Genomic DNA, 22,726 nt, shown 5'->3' with positions numbered 1-22,726 from the left:
TGTGTATACCTGTTTGTATATCTCCAGCTAAGGTAAACATTTTTTACCTGGCTAGGCAAGTTCATGAAATGTGAAAAATGGTATTCAGTTATTGCCTCTAAATCAGCAGATACCACCAAATATCTGAATATATAGGTGATATCATGTTGAAAGACTTCCTAATAAGTAAATAATTTTTTGACATTTGGCTGCGAAGGCAATAATGTTGGGAGAGACATTGATGGACAAATAAGTAGAGCAAAAGTTTAAGAATTTTTTTAAAAAATTTAATATTGTAAATTGAAGTTTAGAACCAGGGGTTGCAAACTATTTTTCTTCTTTTGCTTCTTCTAAGATTTTGTGCCCTTTTTGGTTCAGATCTATTTTTCATTGCAGAAAAGAGAGTTCCCACAATTCCTTGTCCAACGTCTCTTGAAAAAAAAAAGCCATTTTCCCAGCATGCCAGATCAAGTGACTGGACTCACATATAATGGTATAAAAAAAAAAATTGTTACATAGGTCAGGAGGCTAATGCTAGTTTTGAACTCTAATGGGTTTTGCCATCAGTCTGGGTGATAAGTTGTGCAATACTCTTAGACTGCTTTTTATCTTTACAAGAGAATAGTATTGTAAAAATGTCAAAAAATATCCGCATGCCCAGTTCACTAGTAAATATACTGCTAAATTTGAACCTTTTTGGCAGTAGCTTATACTACTCAGGGGACCATATTTCCACAGAATGATGTATTTCAAAGTGTATTGGTCTCCATTGTAGGAAATTCATGTTTCTGTAGCAACTTAAAACCAAAACAACTGTGCTTATGCTATATGTTTAAAATATTAGTAATATGGACCAAGGTTAAGTGTCAGGAGTATATTGAATATACTTCTGTATAGTGAATAAAACTTTTTTTATGAAGGAAAATTTATTGGAAATAAGTCAGGTTGTACCTGTACTTGTATAGCATTTTCCTTGGAGGATCAATTTGTGTATATGAACTAATATCAGCTGGATATTCTACAAGAACAGTATTGATAATAAAGGAGAAGTTCATTGAGGAGAAAAACAAATAAAAAAAGCATAAAAGGCTCATACTGTATGAAACTGCAGAAATGGATCAAAGAGTTTGACAGGAAGTTTAATGTGTACCTAAGTAGAGGTTGACAGGAACATGCTGTGTGTGCCAAAGGTTCCAGTGATGGAAAACTGAAACATGGTGCTCACTGACCACAGCGTGAGCCTTGACACACATTGTAAATAACCCGGAGATATATGACTGCATTAAGCACCAGGCCGGTGTATTAACAGCAGTAAATCTACAGCCGCAGAAATGGCTGCCACGCAGGACTGCCTCTGATTAATATTTGTAATAGATTAATAGGAGCACGGGAAAAAAAATCAAATTGTAATTCCCTTAAATGTTATCATCATTTTCATTCTCTTTCTTCCACAGACTTGCCTATGTGGATACTTCCTTTAGTACCATCAAGTTAAAAGCTAAAGACACTTCTGGGAGAGAACACATAATCACTCTCAAGCTAAAGACAAAGGTGAAGTTTTGCTTTCATTTAAATAGTTCTCATTGACCATGGTTATAATAGTTGTAATAAAATACTTAACAGTGTTTTGTGATTAAGAAGAAAAATATTTCCTTTATAACAACCCCAGCAAAATTATTCATGTTTTCCATATGAATAAGCAGAAACCAAACTGATTTAGTGATTTGTCAGTGATTATGGAACTGGATGGAGACAAGATTTCTACTAACTTCATAATCAGATTTCCTTTTCAGTAAACTACCAAAGGGAACCTTAGCTGTGTCAATTAACCTGAAAAGAACTAATTTTTTATTTATCTCTTCTGTTGTCTTAAAAAATCAAATATCTTAAAAGAAATGATTAATAATTTGTCAGAATCTTTTTTGTTATTTTGAATTTTTAGACACAATTTAAAAATGAGGCTGGACATACAACATGGAAAAGTGTAGAAGTTACTTTTTTTTTATTTTTGCAAGACAATAGGATTAAGTTTGCCCAAGGTCATACAACTAGGTAATTAAGTATCTGGGGCTGGATTTGAACTCGGGTCCTCTTGGACTCCAGGCTGGTGCTCTATCCACTATGCCATCTAGTTGTCCCTTAGAAGTTACTTTCGTTTTTAAAAATATTCAATCTTGGAAGTTCTTTGAGTTATTATGTAGAAGATACCTTTTTCATATTTTCTAAATATTTACCACACAGTCAACATTCAGCAAATGCTAATTGATGATCAATAATCACTATAACTTTTTTTAAAAAATAGACATTTTTATGGGTAATAGTATTAGAAACTTCTGTTAGTTTCAACTGAAGAACAGATGTATATAGTTACTTGAATACGCAGATTAGATTAAAAAGCTTTGGAGTGGGGCAGTTAGGTGGTGCAGTGGATAGAGCACTGGCCAAGGAGTCAGGAGTACCTGAGTTCAAATTTGACCTCAGACACTTAATAATTACCTAACTGTGTGGCTGTAGGCAAGTCACTTAACCCCATTGTCTTGCAAAACCAAACAAAATAAAGCAAAAAAAAAAGCTTTGGAGTAAATTTGTCAAGCCTTTAGAATCCATTTGGGCTACCTGATATTTTTTTTTTGGTGAAATGAGTTTATTGTTCTAGAATGCATATATAAAATATGTATCCTCTATACATTATAGCACAGTTTCTCTGCATATTGCAATGGTAAAATTAATAAAATTGTCAGTATAGGCCTATCTGTACCTTTGTGTTCATGAAACTGGTAGTCAGAAGTATAAAAATTGAATGTTTCCACATCTGGAAACAATAACTCTGACTTTGTTCATACTTCTATCTATATTGCCATATTTTGGCAGGAAATTAGTACAAGATCATTTCACTGGAAACTTCAATCTCATGTGCCAGAGTTTCACTGTTCTGGAGTCCTTGGCTAAGATCTACCGAGATACTGCTAACACCTCCAGAGATGCCCTTGAATAGCCATTCCTTATTCTTTTGCCTCTGAAATTCTTTCCCTCTCCCTGTTTCCTTTATGTTTTGTATTGTTGATTTTTTCCCCCCTCTTTATATATTGTAAAGACTTTAGGCAGGTCATGCCTGCCAAAGAATTCTTAGCATATTGACAATCAATACTACTCAATAACAACATGTTCAGTTTACTGACCCAGAACAATGCTATTTTATTTTATTTTGATGGTCCTGAAATGTAGGTTTTTGAATAATAATTGTAATAGACAGTTTCTGAAGATTAGAGGCTTACATAGTAATAACTAGGGAAACATTAGAATATAAAGAAAATCAGGACATGTAACTTTTTTATTGTACCTAGTAGTCATCAATCAACTCTATTTCAGAAGATTGTAGTGATGAAAAGATCAATTGTGTTTGTCCTTTTTAAAAATGTGTCTGGCATTTAAGCTTGCCACAGGAGAAAATTAATATATAAAAGAGTGTGCTGGGCGACACAGAAATTTGATATCTGATGGCGCCCATATAAGACATGTTGAGAATTCACTTCATTTATCAGTCCCTACCCCCTTGCTTTTTTTCCTTGCTCTCTTCCCTTCCCTTATGTCTTTCCTTTTGATTTTGAATAATATTATAGAATTTCAAGACCAAGTTGTAAGACAGAATACATGAGAAGTAATCCTATTTTTTAGAGAAGTTTAGCAATTGTGTTTTAATTGGCATACAATGATTTCACTTTACATTTCAGTTAATAAGAATACTCTTCTAAGATAAGCGAAAATCTTTTCATCTTCAGAAAAAGATCTTATAAAGATCTTTTTTTACTGAAAAAAATATTTGTTGTTGCAAAGATATGAATGATTAAAAAAACTTTATTTTATGCTTACCGATTATGGTTTTGTTTATTTAGTAATTATCATTTTTTATATATCTTCTTCTACTTATTAAGAAACTAATAAAGATAATCAGAGAATTTCAGATTGGCTTTTTCAGGATTTACCTTATATAGCTGTCATAGCTATGGTGATAAACTTCACGAGTAAAAATGAGATTCTAAGAGTTGGGAATGAATTAAGAGATCATATTTTCTTTTATCTGGAATGGAATAGAGAGGTTAGGAGGCTTCTGGTAGTAAATGGGATTGTTTATTAGGATCTCAACATAAATAGAAATTGAATGAAAGTAGCTGAAAAGAAGTTTCTCTTTTAGGGATCTTTTGGCCTCAGTATGCCAGTTTTACAATGATAGATCCATTGTCCATTTAAAAAATATGATGCAACTCATCAGTTCAAACTGAGTTCTTAGATATGGTAAGAAGGTGAAAATTATTTTTTGTAAACCTGAAGTTAAGTGGCCTGTCATTTATATAGATCTCTTTACTAGGTATGGAAAATGAGAACCTGAGTCAGATGAGAGTGTCACTGAGTAGCCTCAAAGAATATAGAAATTAAATACTACAGCTAGAAGGGTTGAAATTGTTGTCTTATCATTCTCACAAAAATTTTGTTCAAAGGTCCCTATCAAGGTTCAATACCTTGAAACCATTTTAAACTAAATGAAATTGGTTCAAGATAATTTGAGAATAAAGTGAAAGAAATAAATTTCCATAACCATCCTTTGATAATTCCTGAAAGACGCACACACACAAGAAAAGCACCAGAAAATGTGATGCTTTATTGTTTTAAACTTATCTTTATATGGTTTATTTTGCTGTGAGGCTTCTAGGATTTATTTTAAAGGACAGCCTCAATTTTTCCTTTCAAATTCAAGCAAAGTACCAAAGAAATTGATCCCAGGTAAGTACTTAGGGTGGGAATGTCCCCCAGCAATCACTCTACTTTGGGTTTACTTACCACAAAGACACACCTGTACCAATTGAGGCTTACAATCAAAAAATTAGGAGGAAAAAGGGCTAAGAGACAAAAACTCTTAATTGAGTTTTCTTATGAAGAAATAGTGTTTTAGAACCCTAAATTTAGGGTTATGTATAACTCTGTGGCAACTACTACCATTTATCCTTACTAGAATGTTACATTATAGCAGTCATCATATGTTTCATTTTCCCGGAAATTATTTGGTCACTGTAATTGAATGTTTTTAATGATATCTGAAAAAAATACTTTATGTTGCATAGAACCTTTTTGTCATTTAAACTTCCATGTAAAACTCAAGTTAAGAATTGGGCAATGACTCTATGTTAGTATTATATTAAAAGTATACACTCTAATTATGGAAAGATGTTTGGAAATTTGGTGAAGTGCTGTTTTGAATTACATAGAAGACTAGGACATTTACTAGAAGACTAGGACATTTACAGATTCAGGTAAAGTATTACAAAAATGGGTTTGTCAAGATTCTACTTTATGTATTACATATACTGATTTATAAACTAGATAGAAATAGAAATAACAATAGAAAATAGAAAAAAGAAATAGAAAAAAATAGAAATAAAAAATAATAAAAAATAAATATAATAATAAATAATATTAATAAATAAATATAACAATAAAAATTGAAATCTTAGATAACTTAGATTTTTTTTTTAGTGTAGGTGATACAGTTTGATAAAAAGCTCCACAAACTATTTATTTACATCTAACTAAGGAAATCTAAGGAATATAGTTTTTTTCTTAAAGTAGGTGATAGTTTTATCTGAAAAAAAAATTCTGCTCATTTGTTTACAAGTCATTTTACCTTCAAAAGCAGAGCTAGAGCATTTGACTTGGTAAATCAGGCAGAAGACCTGAATAGAATTGAGTTCTGTTTCTTTCATCAGACCCCTAGATTATATTTAGGCATGCAGTTGTATGATAAGATCCCCCTCAAGGTTACAAGATTCAACATTTAGTTTATATTTTTTCTTTTGCTTTGCTTTGTATTGAAAGCCTATAGTTGTGGATGCTTTTTTTAAGCAGGGTCTTTTGTGAAAAGAATGATATATCAAAGTAATTACAGTGCCATCTTTACTTGCTATACCTTTCTTCTTTACATTGTTTAGTCTAACATCACTGAAAGGAAAATAGGTTTGCTGTATATGGATTACAAGCCTTAATTCAGGATTCAGCACTTAAAAAACTGACACTTTTTCAAAGCACAATTTCCTACTAAAGAGACCATAATGTCTTGTGACATAAGAACTCTCACCTTGAACTGAAACATTTTGTTCCAAGGATAAGTGTACGAGAGGTTTCAAACTTAAATAAGTCTGATCAGTTCCAAGCACATTCTTCTCTCTTATAAAAGTGAAAAAAAAGAAGCTGTTATCTTTCAAAACTAAAGTTAAAGTTAGGGAATAAGATTTAAAATTCTTGAACTATTAGAAATATAGTCCTAGAACTGAACCTACTGAAATGGCTGTGTGCTTGGGGATGGGCAACAACCTAATCTTTATAAGACTGATATTTTTTTTTTAAAAAAAAGAAGCTTGGTTTTAGATTTCAGTGAATAAATAAATAAATATAGAAAATTAATTGACATCCATTTTGATCTTTGAAAGACCTGAAAGTTTGAGAAAGGATAATGAAATTTCTTCATTTTGTTTACTATAATTTATACATTTGTTTATTTTTTTTGGTTTTTTTAGGTTTTTTGCAAAGCAAAGGGGCTTAAGTGGCTTGCCCAAGGCCACACAGCTAGATAATTATTAAGTGTCTGAGACGCTATTTGAACCCAGGTACTCCTGACTCCAAGGCCGGTGCTTTATCCACTAGGCCACCTAGCCACTCCTATATTTGTTTATTTTTAAAGTTTATCTTGATAATTTTACAAAAGGTTATATAGAAACAGAAGTGGAAGAAAATAGTGAAGTCATTTAGCTCTAGTTGAAGCCTCAAGAAACATAACTGAGATTTCTTTGATAGTTTGCTTCTCACTGTGCAAGTTTTACTCCCTAAGTATTCTATAGCCTTTCTCAGGTGCTTTTCCAAGACCATAAAGGGTTTTATAGTTTTAAAAATATTATTTGCTGGTAAAGATGAGGTGCTTTTCTACTTAACATAATGGCCTGTGTATATTTACTTCCATGAATACTATATATTTAATGCAAACTTCATGACGCACTTGCTGTATTTAGTTCATGCTTTCCTTCAGTATCTATCCCAATAAGCAATAGTGCAGAAAATAGGGAAGCTAAATACTTGCCACTTTTTAAGTAGTTGAGGGCTTACAACATGCTTTTATTATTTTGTTTAAAGTGAAGTGAATTATTAGGAAATCAGATATAGTTACCAAAAGGTAAATTAAAAAAAATACACTTCAGTGCTAAATATAAATGGTTTTTATACCATCTGAGATTCAGGTTATCTCCATTACTATTCCCCTCCATTAAACTAATCAAGTCCAGACTTGACTGTCAATTGCTCTTATTGCTACATCCTATCAAAGCTGTTCTGTAGTTTTTTCTTTAAACCATTCTACATATCAGCCTACATCAGTGCATTAATATTTTTGAACTGAATCAATTTTAGATTGTGTTACCAACAATTAGGCTTGAATCAGTAAACTTATGTATAACATTCACCAGAGTAAAACTTTATTTAACAACTTAAAACTTTGGGGGTACTAATAAATTTCCACTCAAATACTTTTGGTCACCTGTCATTTCTATGCTTTCCCAAGAAAATACTTAAAATTGGGGGGGTAGAAAAGGAATTTAATATAAGATACAAAATAATGTATATCTATTTGAGAAATTTTTTTCTGAAATTCAATCTCCTTTTTGGGAAACAATGAAAAATTTTAGAATTATTTACCTATGAAAGTAAAAAAATCCTAGAATTGGACTCTTTAAGAGGTGAGCAAATATACTGCAACTTCCTTTAAATGAATTCCACCTAAATTCTCTTAAGATGTGATTATCTTTTCCTGATCTAAAGCCCCTAAATTCTGTGGCCTCCTTTGAAAGTTTTAAACCTTGTTTTCTGTCTTGACTGTTGAGAGCTTTTCCTCTCTAGAAAGAATTCATTAGATAAGGTCCTATTAATGTCAGATTATTTTCAGATTTTGGATTTATTTTATCAACCCTGAATGGACTAGTCCTTGCATTTTTTTCCTTTCATCTTTTTTTAGTAATCTTGAAGTTATTTGTATTTCTAAGCTAATCTTAACATTCATCTCATCTTTAAAAAGCACATTTCAGGGTGGAAAATCATATTTTGATTAAAAAATCCATCTCTAATTTTCATTGAATATCTATATCTGTATATTGATTATTTTAAGAGATTATAACAACAAACATTTATTAAGAATTTCCCATACTGTGCTAAGGGAGTTAAAAAGTTTAAATAACATAATCTCTGTGTTCATGAGACTTATAGTATATAGTATTATAACATCTATATGTAGTATATAATACTTTATAGTATTATAGAATCTTAGTAAATTTAACTCATTTACATGTAGGAACCTTTAATTGTGCCTGATTAAAAATTATATATAAACCCCTTGTGTTTGAAATAGTCAAGTCTTCCATTCTATTTTAATTTCATATAACCTGAAAGACAAAGAGCAGAAATAGTTGAAGTTGTCACTTTTTTTCCCACAGTATCCAGCAGAACCCCCAGAATGCTATGTCGATTTACCGCTTCCATTTTCTGTTACCTGGACACCCCAGGTAAGTTTGTATATTTTCTATTAGCTAAAGTTTCACTCATTTTGAAAGATATATTCATATTTGGATTCATCATCTTGCTGGTTTGTATGGAGGCAGAAATCAGTGTTCTAAAAATTCATATGAATTTATAAAAAAAAATATTAAAAGTGTTGTTAGTGAAGTTAGAATAAAATCTGAGACTCTGGAAGCTGATGAGTTTTTTGGCCTTGAAAATAGAAATAATATCGGGTTACTTTTCTGAATGTCCCATTTCCTTGGCTTATTGGGACTTTTGCCACACAAATTCTAACATGAAAGGCTTTATTTTTTATTTTTAAAATTTCGACATTTGTGGGTCATCTTTAATGGAAACACCAGTAAGACTCTTTCCTGAAGAAGCAGAAATGTCACTGGCTGCAATATAGATACAAAATCTCAATGATAATGTAAATAGATTTTATGTAGTTGATTTTTTTAACTGTCTTCTTTTACCTATTTCAAATTCTGTTTTAGGGCTCCTGGACTTTAAATTTGGAAGATCTTTATTTTATTTTCTTTTTGTAAAATAATAGACATGGCTTTGTGGCATCCATATTAAAAATGGGTAATTTTCCTTATGGTCCCTGTCTTCCTGCTGGGTTGATAATGTTTTGATGTATTTTTCTTTTGCTCTGATGAGAGGTCTGCTGCTGCTGCTCTGACATATTCATTTGGATGAATAATTATAACTTGCACAATGTCAAGCTGAAGATGGTAGGGTTTTGTGCGTCATGACAAGCCTAGTAGCCAGTGCAGGTGTCTCACAGCGTGATCAGCAACAGCCAGTGTATTCTGGCTCGGAGGAGACATTTAGAGTAGTAAGAAATCAGCACCAAGGGCAGCGCTGCTGCTGCCGCTGCCTCTGCTGTTATTATATGTGCCAAATAAATGCAAAAGTGCTTCTCAATGACAAGGGCTTGAACATCTACTTATTTTAGTTATTTACTTTTTTCATTAACCCAATGGATTTTCTTTTATATATATGTTAACATAGAAAGTGTTCATGTCTTATTATGAAGCTCTATGTTTAAAAAAAACAAGCCACAACCAATAAACCACAACCAATCTCAAGCTCTGTGGTACTGGCCATTCTCTAGTTAGGTTCTTCAAGGAAAATTGGTAACTGAAGCTATAAACCAAATGATTAAACCTCTTTGTAAGATCTCGGGTAGAGCAAGGACATAATGGTTTTATCACAATCAGTGTATACTGATGAGGGTTTTGACCACATTAAAATGGATACTGGTAATCAAAGTATTGCTTGCACATGTTCTTTTAAAATAGTTCAACCTAGGACAAGTAGACTTGCCAAAGGTTCTTAATATTTTCAGACTTAATATGTTAAAATAGGTTGTGAAAAATCTGATGTTCTTGGAAAAATGCCAGCAATGTAAGAACTTAATGAAAAAAACTTCTGGCTGATTATCTGACAGTGAATCCAATATTTATAATTAAAGGAAATAGTTCTGTTATAAAATATAGAATATTATCCATTAGTTAGAGCAACTAAGAAGCAGTTAGGCATCCTAGATTTAGTTTACAACTCAGACTCTGACTTGATTGCATGAACACGAATAAGCCATGTTATTTCCCTTTAACTCAGTTTACATAAAAATTATCTGTAAATAATAAGCTGTTTATTTTTGAGTAGAAATAATAAGGAAAGACATTTTGCTAAAATAAATACATAAACTTCTAATTGTAGTTTTTGAGCTAGATAAGTGATTCATTTGGAATAATTAGGTAGATGGGAAGGAATAAGCATTTATATAGTACCTATTATTTCCCAGGTGCTTTTTACGAATCTCTCATTGGATCCTCCCAGCAATTCTAGAACATGTGCTATGGTTGAAGAACCTGGGGTAAAGAAGCATTAAGTTGCCCAGGGCTGCATAGCTAATAAGTTTCTGATTTAAATAGTGATCTTCCTGATTCCAGGCCCTGCACTTTTCATTGTACCATCAATTTGCTTTCAGGGAACTTCTACCAGTACAAATCAGTACCTGGTTTTTCAACTTGAAGTCTTAAAGAGCTGTCTGGAGAACTTGCAGAGGATTGTACAGCCAATTTATGTCACAAGTAGGACTTGAACCCAGGTCTTTCTTATTCCAGAACCAGCTCCTTATGACATGTTGCCTCTAAAATAAACTTTGCTTCCAGAGTTTATTTGCTAGGAATTATCCTAGTTATGCTCTTTTAAATTTTTATTTTTTTATTTTTGCAAGACAGTGGGATTAGTGACTTGGCCTAGGTTACACAACTAAATAAGTGTTAAGTATCTGAGGCTGAATTTGAATTCAGGTCTTCCTGACTCCAGAGCTGGTGCTCTATCCACTGTGCTACCTAGCAGACCTAAGAGTTTTGCTTGTTACTATGCATTTAGCCTTCTTAGTGATCTACTTGTGATTACTAGTACATTTTCTTCTGCTTTCTTCTTTGATTTTATTGTTAGAAAATCCTTTGGTTCTTCAGCCTTATACACACACACACACACACACACACACACACACACACACATATGTGTGTGTATGTATGTATGCATTTCAGCATATTCCATTTTCTTTGTAATCCTATACATTTTATTTAATGCATTTAAAAACATCAATCTGAGCAGGGATCCAAAGACTTCATCAAACTGGCAAAAGGCTTAATGACACAAAAATAATTTAAAAATCCCACCTTTCTATTCTCTCCATTGTTTTTCTTAGGCTATTAAGAAATTTCTCTCACTGAAGTCCAACCCAGGCATCACTGTCAGATGGGTATGACCCTCTCATTTCAAAAGCTTGTGCCAGTGCAATATAAACTGTTTAAGAATTGCCCAGCCAAATTTGTAGAGATTTGTTACTAGGTTAGCCACCAGAATTTGACTTTTCTCAGCCACAGCAATTCATGAAGCCATTTAATAAGTAAACTGGTGAACCACATTCATGAAAGGAGTACCCATATCAGCAAAGTCAGGGGGCCATGAAATTTTTTAAGAAACTGAGACATTTACTTTTAGATTCCCAGAAATTCTATCATTGCCAAAATGGTGTGGCAAAAATGGCAATAGATGGGGTCAAAAGAAGATGAATTTCACACCCTATCACTAACTCTTTTTAGAGACATTTCCAGAGCCTTGCTCTGAGGAGAAAATGGAGTGGGATTTCAGTAGAGGTAGTGTTTATTCCTCTCTTGCTACAAGGGGAGTAAAACTTGAGATAGTTTATCTTAATGTTTTGTGATATGGTGTTTAGTATTTTATATATATCTTTTTCATTGCTGGTTGAGCATACTTAAGCCAAGGAATTTGTTTATTTTTATTTCTCAAATAGAATATTAGAACCTCACTAATTTGATCAGTTGCTGGCCACAGTTTCCAATAGCATTTAGTGCTGATTTCAATTCTGATGTATAGACTAGATGTAAACATGGCTAAGTTTTACAATACTATATCCCTCAAAGGAACCAAGAACAAATGATGATCAACTTCAATTTTTTGTATGTCTTTGTGTACAGAGAAGTATATCACTGGGACATTGAAGTGGTGTTGCTATTACTTGAACCAAGATGTACAATAGTGAAGAATCTCATTCATCAGCATAAATGTGACAAGTTTATTAGTAACACCTCTAAGGTGTAAAGTTGAAATTACTTTGTAATATTCTTTATTAGTATTAACTACACATTTAAAATATATTTCCTGAATGTTAATTGATAAAATACATAAAAAAAGATTGATAAAATACATAAATAAGAAAGAAACAGCAGTTTTCTGTTAGGAAGTTACAGAGCAGATAAAGAGGCATGGAATTATATTATTTCATTATTCCAGGGTTTAATTGATTTTTGAACTGATCGATGGTTTGGATCTCACAGAACCCTTAACAATCTGAGTATCCCTAATAGGTAAACTCTGCATAGAGAAAAGCATAAATTCTGAATAATTGTCACCTAGTCTTACTTGACTGAGTTTGAGGCAATAGAACCATACTCTCTCATTTCTAATTTTTTCATTTCTCTGTTTTCATCTAACTTTCTCCTATTGGAGAATATCCTTAGTTCAGTCTATTCCTGGAACTTATATCAGTAATAATATCCTGTTTTTCATGAGTATCTATTCTTTCCTTCTTCTCTAGCAGCAAATCTGCTTAGGTTTTCCTGACAAAAATTGTGCTACCATTCTTTCCTTTCATTCACTTTCAAATTTCTTGGAGAAATAACATATCAATTTTCTGCCTTCTCTTCTTCTCTTCCCATTTACTTCTCAATTGCTTGAAATCTAGATTCTGTTCTCAATACTCTACTGACATTGATTGCCAAAAGGTTACTATGACTGCCTAATCCACATATCTTTTTTCCCCTCAGTTTTCAACCTTCTTGACTAACTTGCTATTTCTGATGCTACAACCAATCCCTCCTTAACATTTTTCTTTGTTGATCTTCATAGCATTGAACTAGTTTCTTCCATCTTTTAAACATATAGTTTAACTTCTTTTATTGGTTTTTCTTTCTTTTCCCCTGTAAATATTGGCATTTTCTAGGATTTTTTTCTGGGCTCACTTTTTTCTATTTTTTTCTTTAGTAATTTCTTATATCTAAGACTTCAGTTATGACTTCTATGAAGATAGCTTCCAACTTTTTGTCCAGTCTCAAACATTCTTCTGAACTGGTGACCCATAGGTATCTCTACCTATATGTACCACATGAACTACTGTACTCAACAACTCAGTATTTCCAAATGGAACTCAACATCTTTGCCTTTAAAATCTATTTATATTTTAAGTCCTTTTTGTTAATATATAACTATTTCTATTAATTGCATAACTAACTTCCAAGTTAGTTCACAGTGAGATCTTTTCTAGGGCAAGGACTTCTTTAGCAGCAACTTAGTATCAAGGATTAAACCCTGGACTTGGAGTCTACCTTAGATAGTATCTACCTTAGATACTTAACTGGCTATGTGACCCTGGGTAAGTCACTTAACCTCCCTCAGCCTCAATTTCTTCACTATTAAAGTGAATTAGTACCTGTAAAGTACAAATAATAGTACTTGCTCCATAGAGTTATGAGAACCTAAAAATGCAATATAAATGTTTATTATCACCATTATAATCCTTTTCAAAATGATCTCCCCTGAGCCAGCCCTTTGCCATATCTGGTGCATGATGGATACATAATAAATGCTCACTGACTGTTTAATGTTTGTTGAGTTGGATTAATTTAGCTTAAGTCATCTTTGTCTACATCCTTTAGTTGTTTTTTCTACTTCTGCAGTACATCTTGCAGCCTTCCCTTTCTCTCCATTCCTATAGCCTCTAGTTTAATTTATCTTATCTGTACTACATTGGTGTGTCTTAATTCCCCTTCTAGATGGTGAGGGCTCTGACTATGTCTTTTTGTCCTTTTCATCTCACTCCATACCTAAGATAGCTCCTTACTATATAGTAATTTCTGTTTTGTAGAATATAGATTCAATAAATGGGAATCTTATTGAGTTTAAAGTCCAGTGTAGGCTTAATATAACTCCATGGAGCATAGTAGTTAAATATTTGAGATACTAACTTAAATAGAGGAAGAAATTTATCAGTTTTATTATTCATGAAGCTTTTAGAATGGCTAGATTTCTATTTTCTTAGTGTATAACTTTAGGTATTAGAGTTAAAACATTCTTTTCATTGGTTCATCTTAAACTAGCTAGAATTTATAGAAACTAAGAAAAACTATTACAGATAGTATTTTTACTCAAACATTAGTGTGACTCATACATTGATATTCTCCTACTTTTTAGTGTTAAAAAAAAGAAAATAAACATGGAATTGATATTATTTATTTCTAATTAACCATGATGTCATATGATTATGGTAGATGATTGCTAAAGAATTACTTTATAAATAACATCTTGGCATCCTCAGGAAATTGTTATTATGGTTTTGCTAAAAAAAAAAATAGAACTGTTAATTTTTTGCCATACTTTTATATTTAGAAGAAATTAATATTCCTTAAATTTTGAAAAACTATTTTATATCAGCAAATATGTATATAAACTAATAAAAGTAACATTTTAGATGAGTGTCTAATTATCTTTTTAATTTTGTAATTTTAAATATGTTTTAAACTTAGAATTTTTTACTTTGTATGTTCTAGCATAAGATTGGGACCATAGTTCTTGTTTTGGTCCTACTATTAGCTATGTGACCACAAGCAAGTTATTTAACTTTCATTTCCTCATTCGTAATATAAAAGAATTCAATTAAATATGCTCTAGAACTCTTCGTCTGTTAGTGTTATAGAGCCTCTTCCTATATGTCTGTCAATTAATGACCTGTAACTTGGTTTCCCTGTAATTATGACTTATAAATTATCCCAACTTCATGATTTGTTTTTCCCTTTAAATGATAGGCATTGCTAGCAAGGCAGGGTGATAAGCTGTGGCTATTTACTTTTTGTGGTTTCTAGGGCTAATTGTATACTTTAAAAACTATTCTTTTGGGATGCTGGATCCCCTCAGTGAGCATTGGCATCAGGAACAGTAAAGGTGTGCAGTCATTTGATGGTATAACAATAAGGGAATCAAAACAAGAAAGACAGCTTTAAAATACTATGCCCTCTAAATACACATATTTTTAATGCCAGAAAAATCTGACCCTTGGTAGTGTCTGAAGCTGCACGTGATGTAATGAAACTCCATATTTCTGATGGACAGTAGTAAACAGGATATATACATATATATATATATGTATATATATATATATATTTTTTTTTTTTTCTTTTTAGCTGGGGTAAGGATGACAACTTTTACTCATTATAGGTAAGCATTGTTCTCAGCTTAGGGAATGAAAGTCCTGTTGTTTCTACCTTCACAACATCTCTCATATTCTCTCTTTTCTCTCCCCTTACACTACCACCACCACGTCCTCATACTTGACTTATTGTAAAACCCTGTCATGATCTGTCTTCCATGATCTCCCTAATCTGCCCCTAGCACTCCTCTTTTCAACAACCCTATCACTTCCAGGAATCAGTGTAAAAATCTTCTTTTTGACTTTTAAAGCTTTTCACAACTTTTTCAGTTTATTGACACAGTACTTTCCCCTTGTATGCTTCAAATTGACCCTTTTGCTCTGTTCTTTGCCCATGACACTTGTCTTCTGAGTCTGAGTTGCTTTCCCTGCTTGCCTTGGTTTCCTTATCTGTAAAATAAGCTAGGAGAAAAAAATGGCAAATCACTCCAATTTCTTTGCCAAGAAAACATCAAATGGGTCACGAAGAGTCAGATGCAACTGAAAAACAACTGAACAACATGCTCAGTAGTAAGGTCACACTTATCCTATATGTCTCATATTCTTGTTGTTGAAGGTGATAGTATCAGCCAGAAGGCATGTTTCCATGTTGAATCTTTAAGTCTTGGCTTTTTTTTTGAACTACACATTTTCATAACCACTTCCTGAAAATCTTTGAACCTAAAATATATTCTGATAATTAACATTGATGCAATCTGCTGATTTTGTTGGAATACTGACCTTCAGTGACAAGTAACATTGAAAATTTTGTACTATGCAAAGATATACAATATGGTCATTATCTCAATTTTGTTTTTAGCTGGAGCTTTTCTGAAACACTAGATATTGCCAACCTATTCAGTGCCATACTTCTGAGTTTGGCATGATTAAAATAAAAAGATGTCAGTTTATTTTTGCTTGTAAGTTTGATATTTCTAGTCAAGCAGATAGGGTAGCTTTGCTGGGTAAGATTAAGTGCCTACTTATTTTCAAAATGCACTTGACAGATTTTTACCAGCATGCCAACATAATTCTAGAAAAGGTTAGTATTCAAAAGCAGATACTTTTATGTTTGTATCATTTTAACCTTGTGGGCAAATACTCTGTTAGCATGAATAAAAATAGTATCAGTATCAATCTTTTAAATAAACAGTGGTCAACTCTGGTCAAAATTAAACTAGTTAATTAAGTATAAAAGAAACGATAAATTCTTTGTGGCTTACTTGACAAAGAAATATGATTTGATTAAATAGATTCAGATATAGATATACAGTTAGAAAGTTGACAACATCAATGAAGCATGCAAATAAGATCAAATGAACTGAGTATTTAAAAGATTTAGTTCCTTTTTAAAGGAACATTATTGGAAAAATTACAATTAGTATTAAATTAATTGAATTTTTAAAAGTATCTGCTTTATAATCCCTTGATATTTCCTTTTTCAAATGTAGCCTTTTGAATTCCTCAAAGATAAAGATAAAAAGATGATTAGAGGATTTATCTGTATGAGATATAGAAAAATGTAAAAAAATCAAAATGGAAAGCAACTGTTGCAAGTACCAGAAAATTATGCTATTAATTTAAGTGTCATCAGAGCACAAAAGATCACATTCCAGGACTGTGTGAAATTATTAAAATACTGGAAATAATAGTACTTAAGATGAAGATATTATACTCTAAGATCTGGTTAAGTGACTGACATTATTATATCACTTCAGGTATTATAAAAGTAACAAAATGCTTTTAAAGATAATAAGCGTTACATTTTGAGATTGGCAGTGTTCACACTTTTCTGCTTAAGTGCTTTCCTAGTTTAACATAATTTAATAACAGTTATGGGGGGAAAATCTAACATTTAACTTCTACCATATACCTTTCTTCCTCCCCCTCTGTAGTATTTTTCACATATAAAAATCATAAAATTTCATGCTCTAAGAAATGGGTTTGTGAACTGTTACCATCTTGCCTTTTTTGTCCTTCATCTAGGGAAATATTGCTTATATATGTTGATGTATCATGGTAAGTATTTGTACTTCATTTTAGCTCTAAACTATTTGGAAAAAATTTAACTAGAAGATAAATTTCCTTTATATTGTAGGACCTAGGATATTGATAGCCCCAGAATAAACCATCTTGAATAGATTAATTTTCTAGAAACTGAGGGTTAATTATTTAAGTGATAGAATTTGTTGATTTTAAATATTTTTGCACAATTTTCAAAAATGTTCTAAAATTCTTAAATTCTATCAGCATAATTAAACTTTTTTGATAATTTTATTATCATTATGAATGTCAGTTACTATGCTTCACTAAAGATGGAGCTGCAGATGCAGGTAATATGAGAACACAGGTCTGATTTTCTCTTAAGGAATCGGCCAAGGAGATCTAGCTATATGACTTCCTGGCTGTGTATTCAATTATTGTTTCTGTAAAATTAATAGCAGATCAAAGCCATCTTGCTCTTCAGAAATTCAGAATCAGATTACTGTTAGTTTCCTTTGACTTATCAACACTATTGAAAGCATTATCCATCATCTCTGCATTAGCTAGCACAATGAACCACAAACACCTCCTTATCAGCTTGTATCCACATTCTCCTTTCCCTTAAACCAATTTTGGTTATGAGATGAGAAAAGGCATAGCAGTTGGATATAGGGCCAGTGCTAAAGTGAGGAAGATGTGTGTTCAAGAGTTACCTCTCACCCATCCTAGATGTAAATTCATGAATCACTTACACTATGTTACATTTGAGTTTCTGTACTGACAAAATCACAACTTCCTCGGCCCACCCTAGTGCCTCCCAAATGGGTTGTTCAATTACCTTTTCAAGAATTTGGACGCAGAGTTTATTTCAAAGCCTGGAGAGTTTTCACACATATGTACGTGTGGTATGACTACTAAGATGTCTGTCCTATTTATGCTCTCATCATTATTAGTGTTCTTTCCCCTCCTGAAATTATTTTATATTTAGTCATCTGTGTATATAATTTGTTCCTACATTGGAATCTTGGAAGCATCTTGGGGACAGAAAGTGGCTCTCATTTTTGTTTTAGTATCTAAGCTACCTAATATAGTACTTTGCACAGAAAATACACAAATAGATCTATGATTTCATGCATGTGAATCTATTTTTTCTAATAATGCATCATTTGGAACCTTAATGATATCCTTCCTTAAATTTGTAACCACTCAGTACACTGGAACCCTTCTTTCCTTTCTATCTTTTCATCAACAAAGAACCATTGGATTATACAAAATAGGGTGTCCTGTCCACTGGTTATGTTTCATTTTTACCATGTCACAAGTCCTTTGTTGTTGTTGTTGTTATACATTTCACTAATTATATCCTTTATCTCTGTTCTTTCTGTAAAGCTATTTTTGTAATGTGTTTCTTAATTCCAGTTCTTTGGTGACTGTAGTGTCTCATGTTTCTTGCCATATAGCAACAATGGCAAGATAGTCTTTTTTTTAATGGTTTTTTTTTTTACCGAGGAAAGTTTGAGATGATGAAAATAACTGTATTTCCAAAAGAAAAAACCCAATCAATTCTTCTCTTTTTGTTTAATTCTTGGTCCTTATTCATTGTCTCTTTATTATGCCATTCTAATTGGTACACATCCTACTTGATGAGCTTTAAAAGTTGTTCATTTAATTGCGTATCATAGCTAGTACATAGGCACTTGTCATCCACTTGACTTTTTTTTTTAGGTTTTTGCAAGGCAAACAGGGTTAAGTGGCTTGCCCAAGGCCACACAGCTAGTTAATTATTAAGTGTCTGAGACCGGATTTGAACCCAGGTACTCCTGACTCCAGGGCTGGTGCTTTATCTGCTATGCCACCTAGCCTCCCCCACTTCACTTTTCTTATGTTGATAGTATGCTAAAATCTTAAAGTAGTTTGGATTCCATTTAGGAGTCTGCAGTTAGCATAATGTTACCAGCAAAGATGAACATCTGGAAGAATTCATGTCTAGATAATCCTTTGGATGTTACATTAGATTTCTTCAGAGTGGTGAACATCTTTTTATTCCTCATTTGATATGATGGAGAGGTCTTTGGACAAGGTTATCATTGTTTTAATATATTTTTAAGAAATCTTATATTAGTTTGACATTTGCATAGAATATGTCTTATATCATTTTCTTTTACTAAATTAAAAGTTACTTTAAATTGTCAGCAGATAATCAGTACAGTAGGATCTTGTATCCTTTACATCTTTGTGTCAATTGTATGATTAGAGTGAAGTGATTTACTGGGGAATGAGACTTGGAAAAATCTATTGGTTCTCTTTTGATTCCATCAGAAATAATGCCTTGGGTTATTGTAAAAATATTTCTCAAACCCTTTTTGGAGATAGGAAAGTTATCATGTTTATATCTTTCTGTTTTTGTAATATTGGGATCCAAGATTTTTTTTGCATGTTTTTTTTCTTCTTTAACTACCTTGAAAAATAATTCCTTAATTCTTCCTCTTCCCCTTCCTCTCTCCCCAACCTCTTCTGTGATCTCTATTTGTTCTAGAGTTTGCTGTATTTCACATTTAGAATTTATTCATTGTCATTTCCTTTCCTTCTAACAGCACATGTGTGGTATCATATTAGGAGTCAATGTGGTAGCTCTGCTAATCACTAAAAGAGATAAGATTATTATGAAAATCTTTTCAGATCTTTACTATCTTTTGTGTGTCTCTTGCCCTCCTTCCACTTTGTTCTTTTCTTATATCTTCAGGATGATTTTGACTAATGTCTTTTGCTAAGTTTTCTTTAGATGGGAGTTTTTTCCTTACTATACCTCCCATTCATCTGAGGCAATATCATCTTTTACCATTTAAGTAGATGCCTTTTATTGTCATACTATAATCATTTCTGGACATCCGTTACCCTTTCCATCCCCAACTCCTTCTCTCCCACTCCCCTCCTCCCCAGATTCTGCACAATTTAGTGAGCCTTATCTTGTAACACATAAAGGAGTTAAGTAAGACCTACTTCTACAGAGACCTTTTTTTTTTTTTTTTTAGTTTTTGCAAGGCAGTGGGGTTAAGTGGCTTGCCCAAGGCCATACAGCTAGGTAATTATTAAGTGTCTGAGGCCAGATTTGAACTCAGGTACTCCTGACTCCAGGGCTGGTGCTCTATCCACTATGCCACCTAGCTGCCCCCCAACAGAGACTTCTGATAGCATATGCAACTTTTTTTTATGTAGCCACTTACTACTTCAGGAAAAGACAAAGACATACTTTCTCATCTCCTCGAACATTTATAGTTACACAGCATTTATTTTAATTTTCATGTTCTTTTCATTTTTATGATTAATATCCTTTTTAACATTGTTCTTATGTTTCTGCTCCTTTCATTTCTGCATTAGTTCATACAAATCTTTTTAGCATTCTCTAAATTCCTTATAGTCATTATTCCTTATGGTACAGGAATATGCCTTGACATTCATATGTGACATTTGGCTTCTCCAGTGAATGGATACCTCTTGTTTCATTTTTTTCCTACTTCAAAAGGTGCTTCTCTGAATCCCTAAGATTTTATAAATGGGGTTGTATAGTAAATTAGTATTGCCCTTGATACTATCTCTCTGCTTTACAAGTAAGACATTTTTTAGATTTTTCAACGCAATGGGGTTAAGTGGCTTGCCCAAGGACACACAGCTAGGTAATTAACTGTCTGATACTGGATTTGAACCCAGGTACTCCTGACTCCAGGGCCAGTGCTTTATCTACTGCACCACCTAGCCGCCCTCAAGTAAGACATTTTTAAAAAGTTTAAGAATTGTATTTAGAGGACATGGGCTTGAGACCTGGTTTTATCACTGACTTATCTGTATGACTGAACAATTCACTTAAATAATTTGAACTGCTATTTCCTCATCTGTTAATTGAGAGGGTTGGATTAGTTGACTTCAAAGGTCCCTTCATTTTCAAAATCTCTGATTCTATGAATGTCAAGTGTTTGCTGACTACTATAGAGACTCTTTTGGCATTTTGACATTTGATGTATATCTGTTAAACTAATGTATGAAATTATTGAAGTCTATGTTGATGCCCTTTCCTCTCATTTCCCATTTTTCAGCATCAATAGTTCATTTAAGTAGAAGAGATTGAAGTTCTTTTAATTGTGCATAATATCTTAAAAAATTCTTACATCTTTGTATTAATTTTGATCCTTGTTCTTACAAATTGGAGGTCTGACTTTCACAGATAGCGGAATCAGGGTGACTAACATCTGTAATCAGTTATTTCCTGTTAAAATAATCATTTTTATTTTTTCTGATTTATTTAGTTCAACAACTGGTTTCAGTGATTCCTCATCCTTTTTTTTTCCTCAGAGGACAAAATCATGATGTCTAGCATAGTTTATGGAGCTCTAAACCTGAAATCAGGAAGACCAAAATTCAAATGCAGTCTCATACTTATTAGTTGTATGACCCTGGACAAGTCACTTAACCTCTGTCTCACTCAGCCTCCTTATTGGTAAAATGAGGATTATAGTAGAACTAACCCTGCCTCCCCCCCCCCCCAGGTAATTGTGACAGTTAGTAGGCATTATATAAAAGTTAACTATCATCATCTTTATCCTCATCTTCATCATCATGATGTCTTCACTGTCTCCTTTGAAAATAAATTGGAAGTGCAGAGTGACCTGTTTTCTGGTCAGGGCCCATGTTTCCAGGAGCAAATTCCAATTTATGGTGGGATAAGAACATAAGACAAGAAGACCAGACATTCCAAAAAAAAGGATGTATTTCCTACTACTTTGGGTACATTATGAAAGACCTTTCCTCCAACTTCTATATTTATTTCTCTCTATGTAAACTCTGAGCACCTTGTCCCAAAACAATCTATACTCTTACCTCAATCCACTTTTTAGCTGGATAGACCTAGGATTCTATATTTGCCTACCACTAGTCTGGGTGGTGGGCCAAAAAGTGTAGAGAAGTCTTGGGGCACTTTGAGTTTACTTTGCTCTCAGGGAGATTGACCTGGAACCCAGTGGTAGCCCTTGAGTAAAGAATATATAAAGATAGTTGTAGGACTCCAACAGAGAGCTCTGGACACCCAGGAAACTGCTTTGTTGACTGAATTTACTGCTGTTGTAGACTGCTTTTACCTGGGGGGGAGAGGAAAGATCATTGATTTTTTTTTAATTAAAAACTGTTTCTTCAGGTTTTGAATGTTCCATTGTATCAGATAGGGAACCATGATTGGGATAAATAATGACAGCAGCAACCAATTTTGATATAATGCTTACTATGTGCCAGTCACTGAGTTTAAGAGCTTATAATTTTTTTCCTATTTGATCTACACAACATGTATGGGAGATAGGGGCTGTTACTTTTCCCAGTGTACTTTTGAGGAAGCTGAGGTAG

At 32.8% G+C, this 22,726-nt stretch overlaps 1 protein-coding gene across 3 annotated transcripts in view; it reads left to right on the top strand.

The window, feature by feature from the left end:
• Positions 1-22,726, top strand: part of FANCL (FA complementation group L) — a 102,227-nt gene that overhangs the window by 47,650 nt on the left and 31,851 nt on the right. For all 3 annotated transcript variants that reach the window (XM_074206608.1, XM_074206617.1, XM_074206600.1), the window contains exons 6-7: positions 1,434-1,530; positions 8,505-8,573. In XM_074206608.1, coding sequence (XP_074062709.1) covers positions 1,434-1,530; positions 8,505-8,573 — 166 coding nt within the window. The remainder of the gene's footprint in view (positions 1-1,433; positions 1,531-8,504; positions 8,574-22,726) is intronic.

This window comes from Macrotis lagotis, chromosome 1 (genome assembly GCF_037893015.1).
Source record: "Macrotis lagotis isolate mMagLag1 chromosome 1, bilby.v1.9.chrom.fasta, whole genome shotgun sequence".
NCBI classification, from domain to species: Eukaryota; Metazoa; Chordata; class Mammalia; order Peramelemorphia; family Peramelidae; genus Macrotis; species Macrotis lagotis.
Note: the sequence above shows the minus strand (reverse complement) of the source record. Positions and strands in the feature narration are given on the sequence as shown.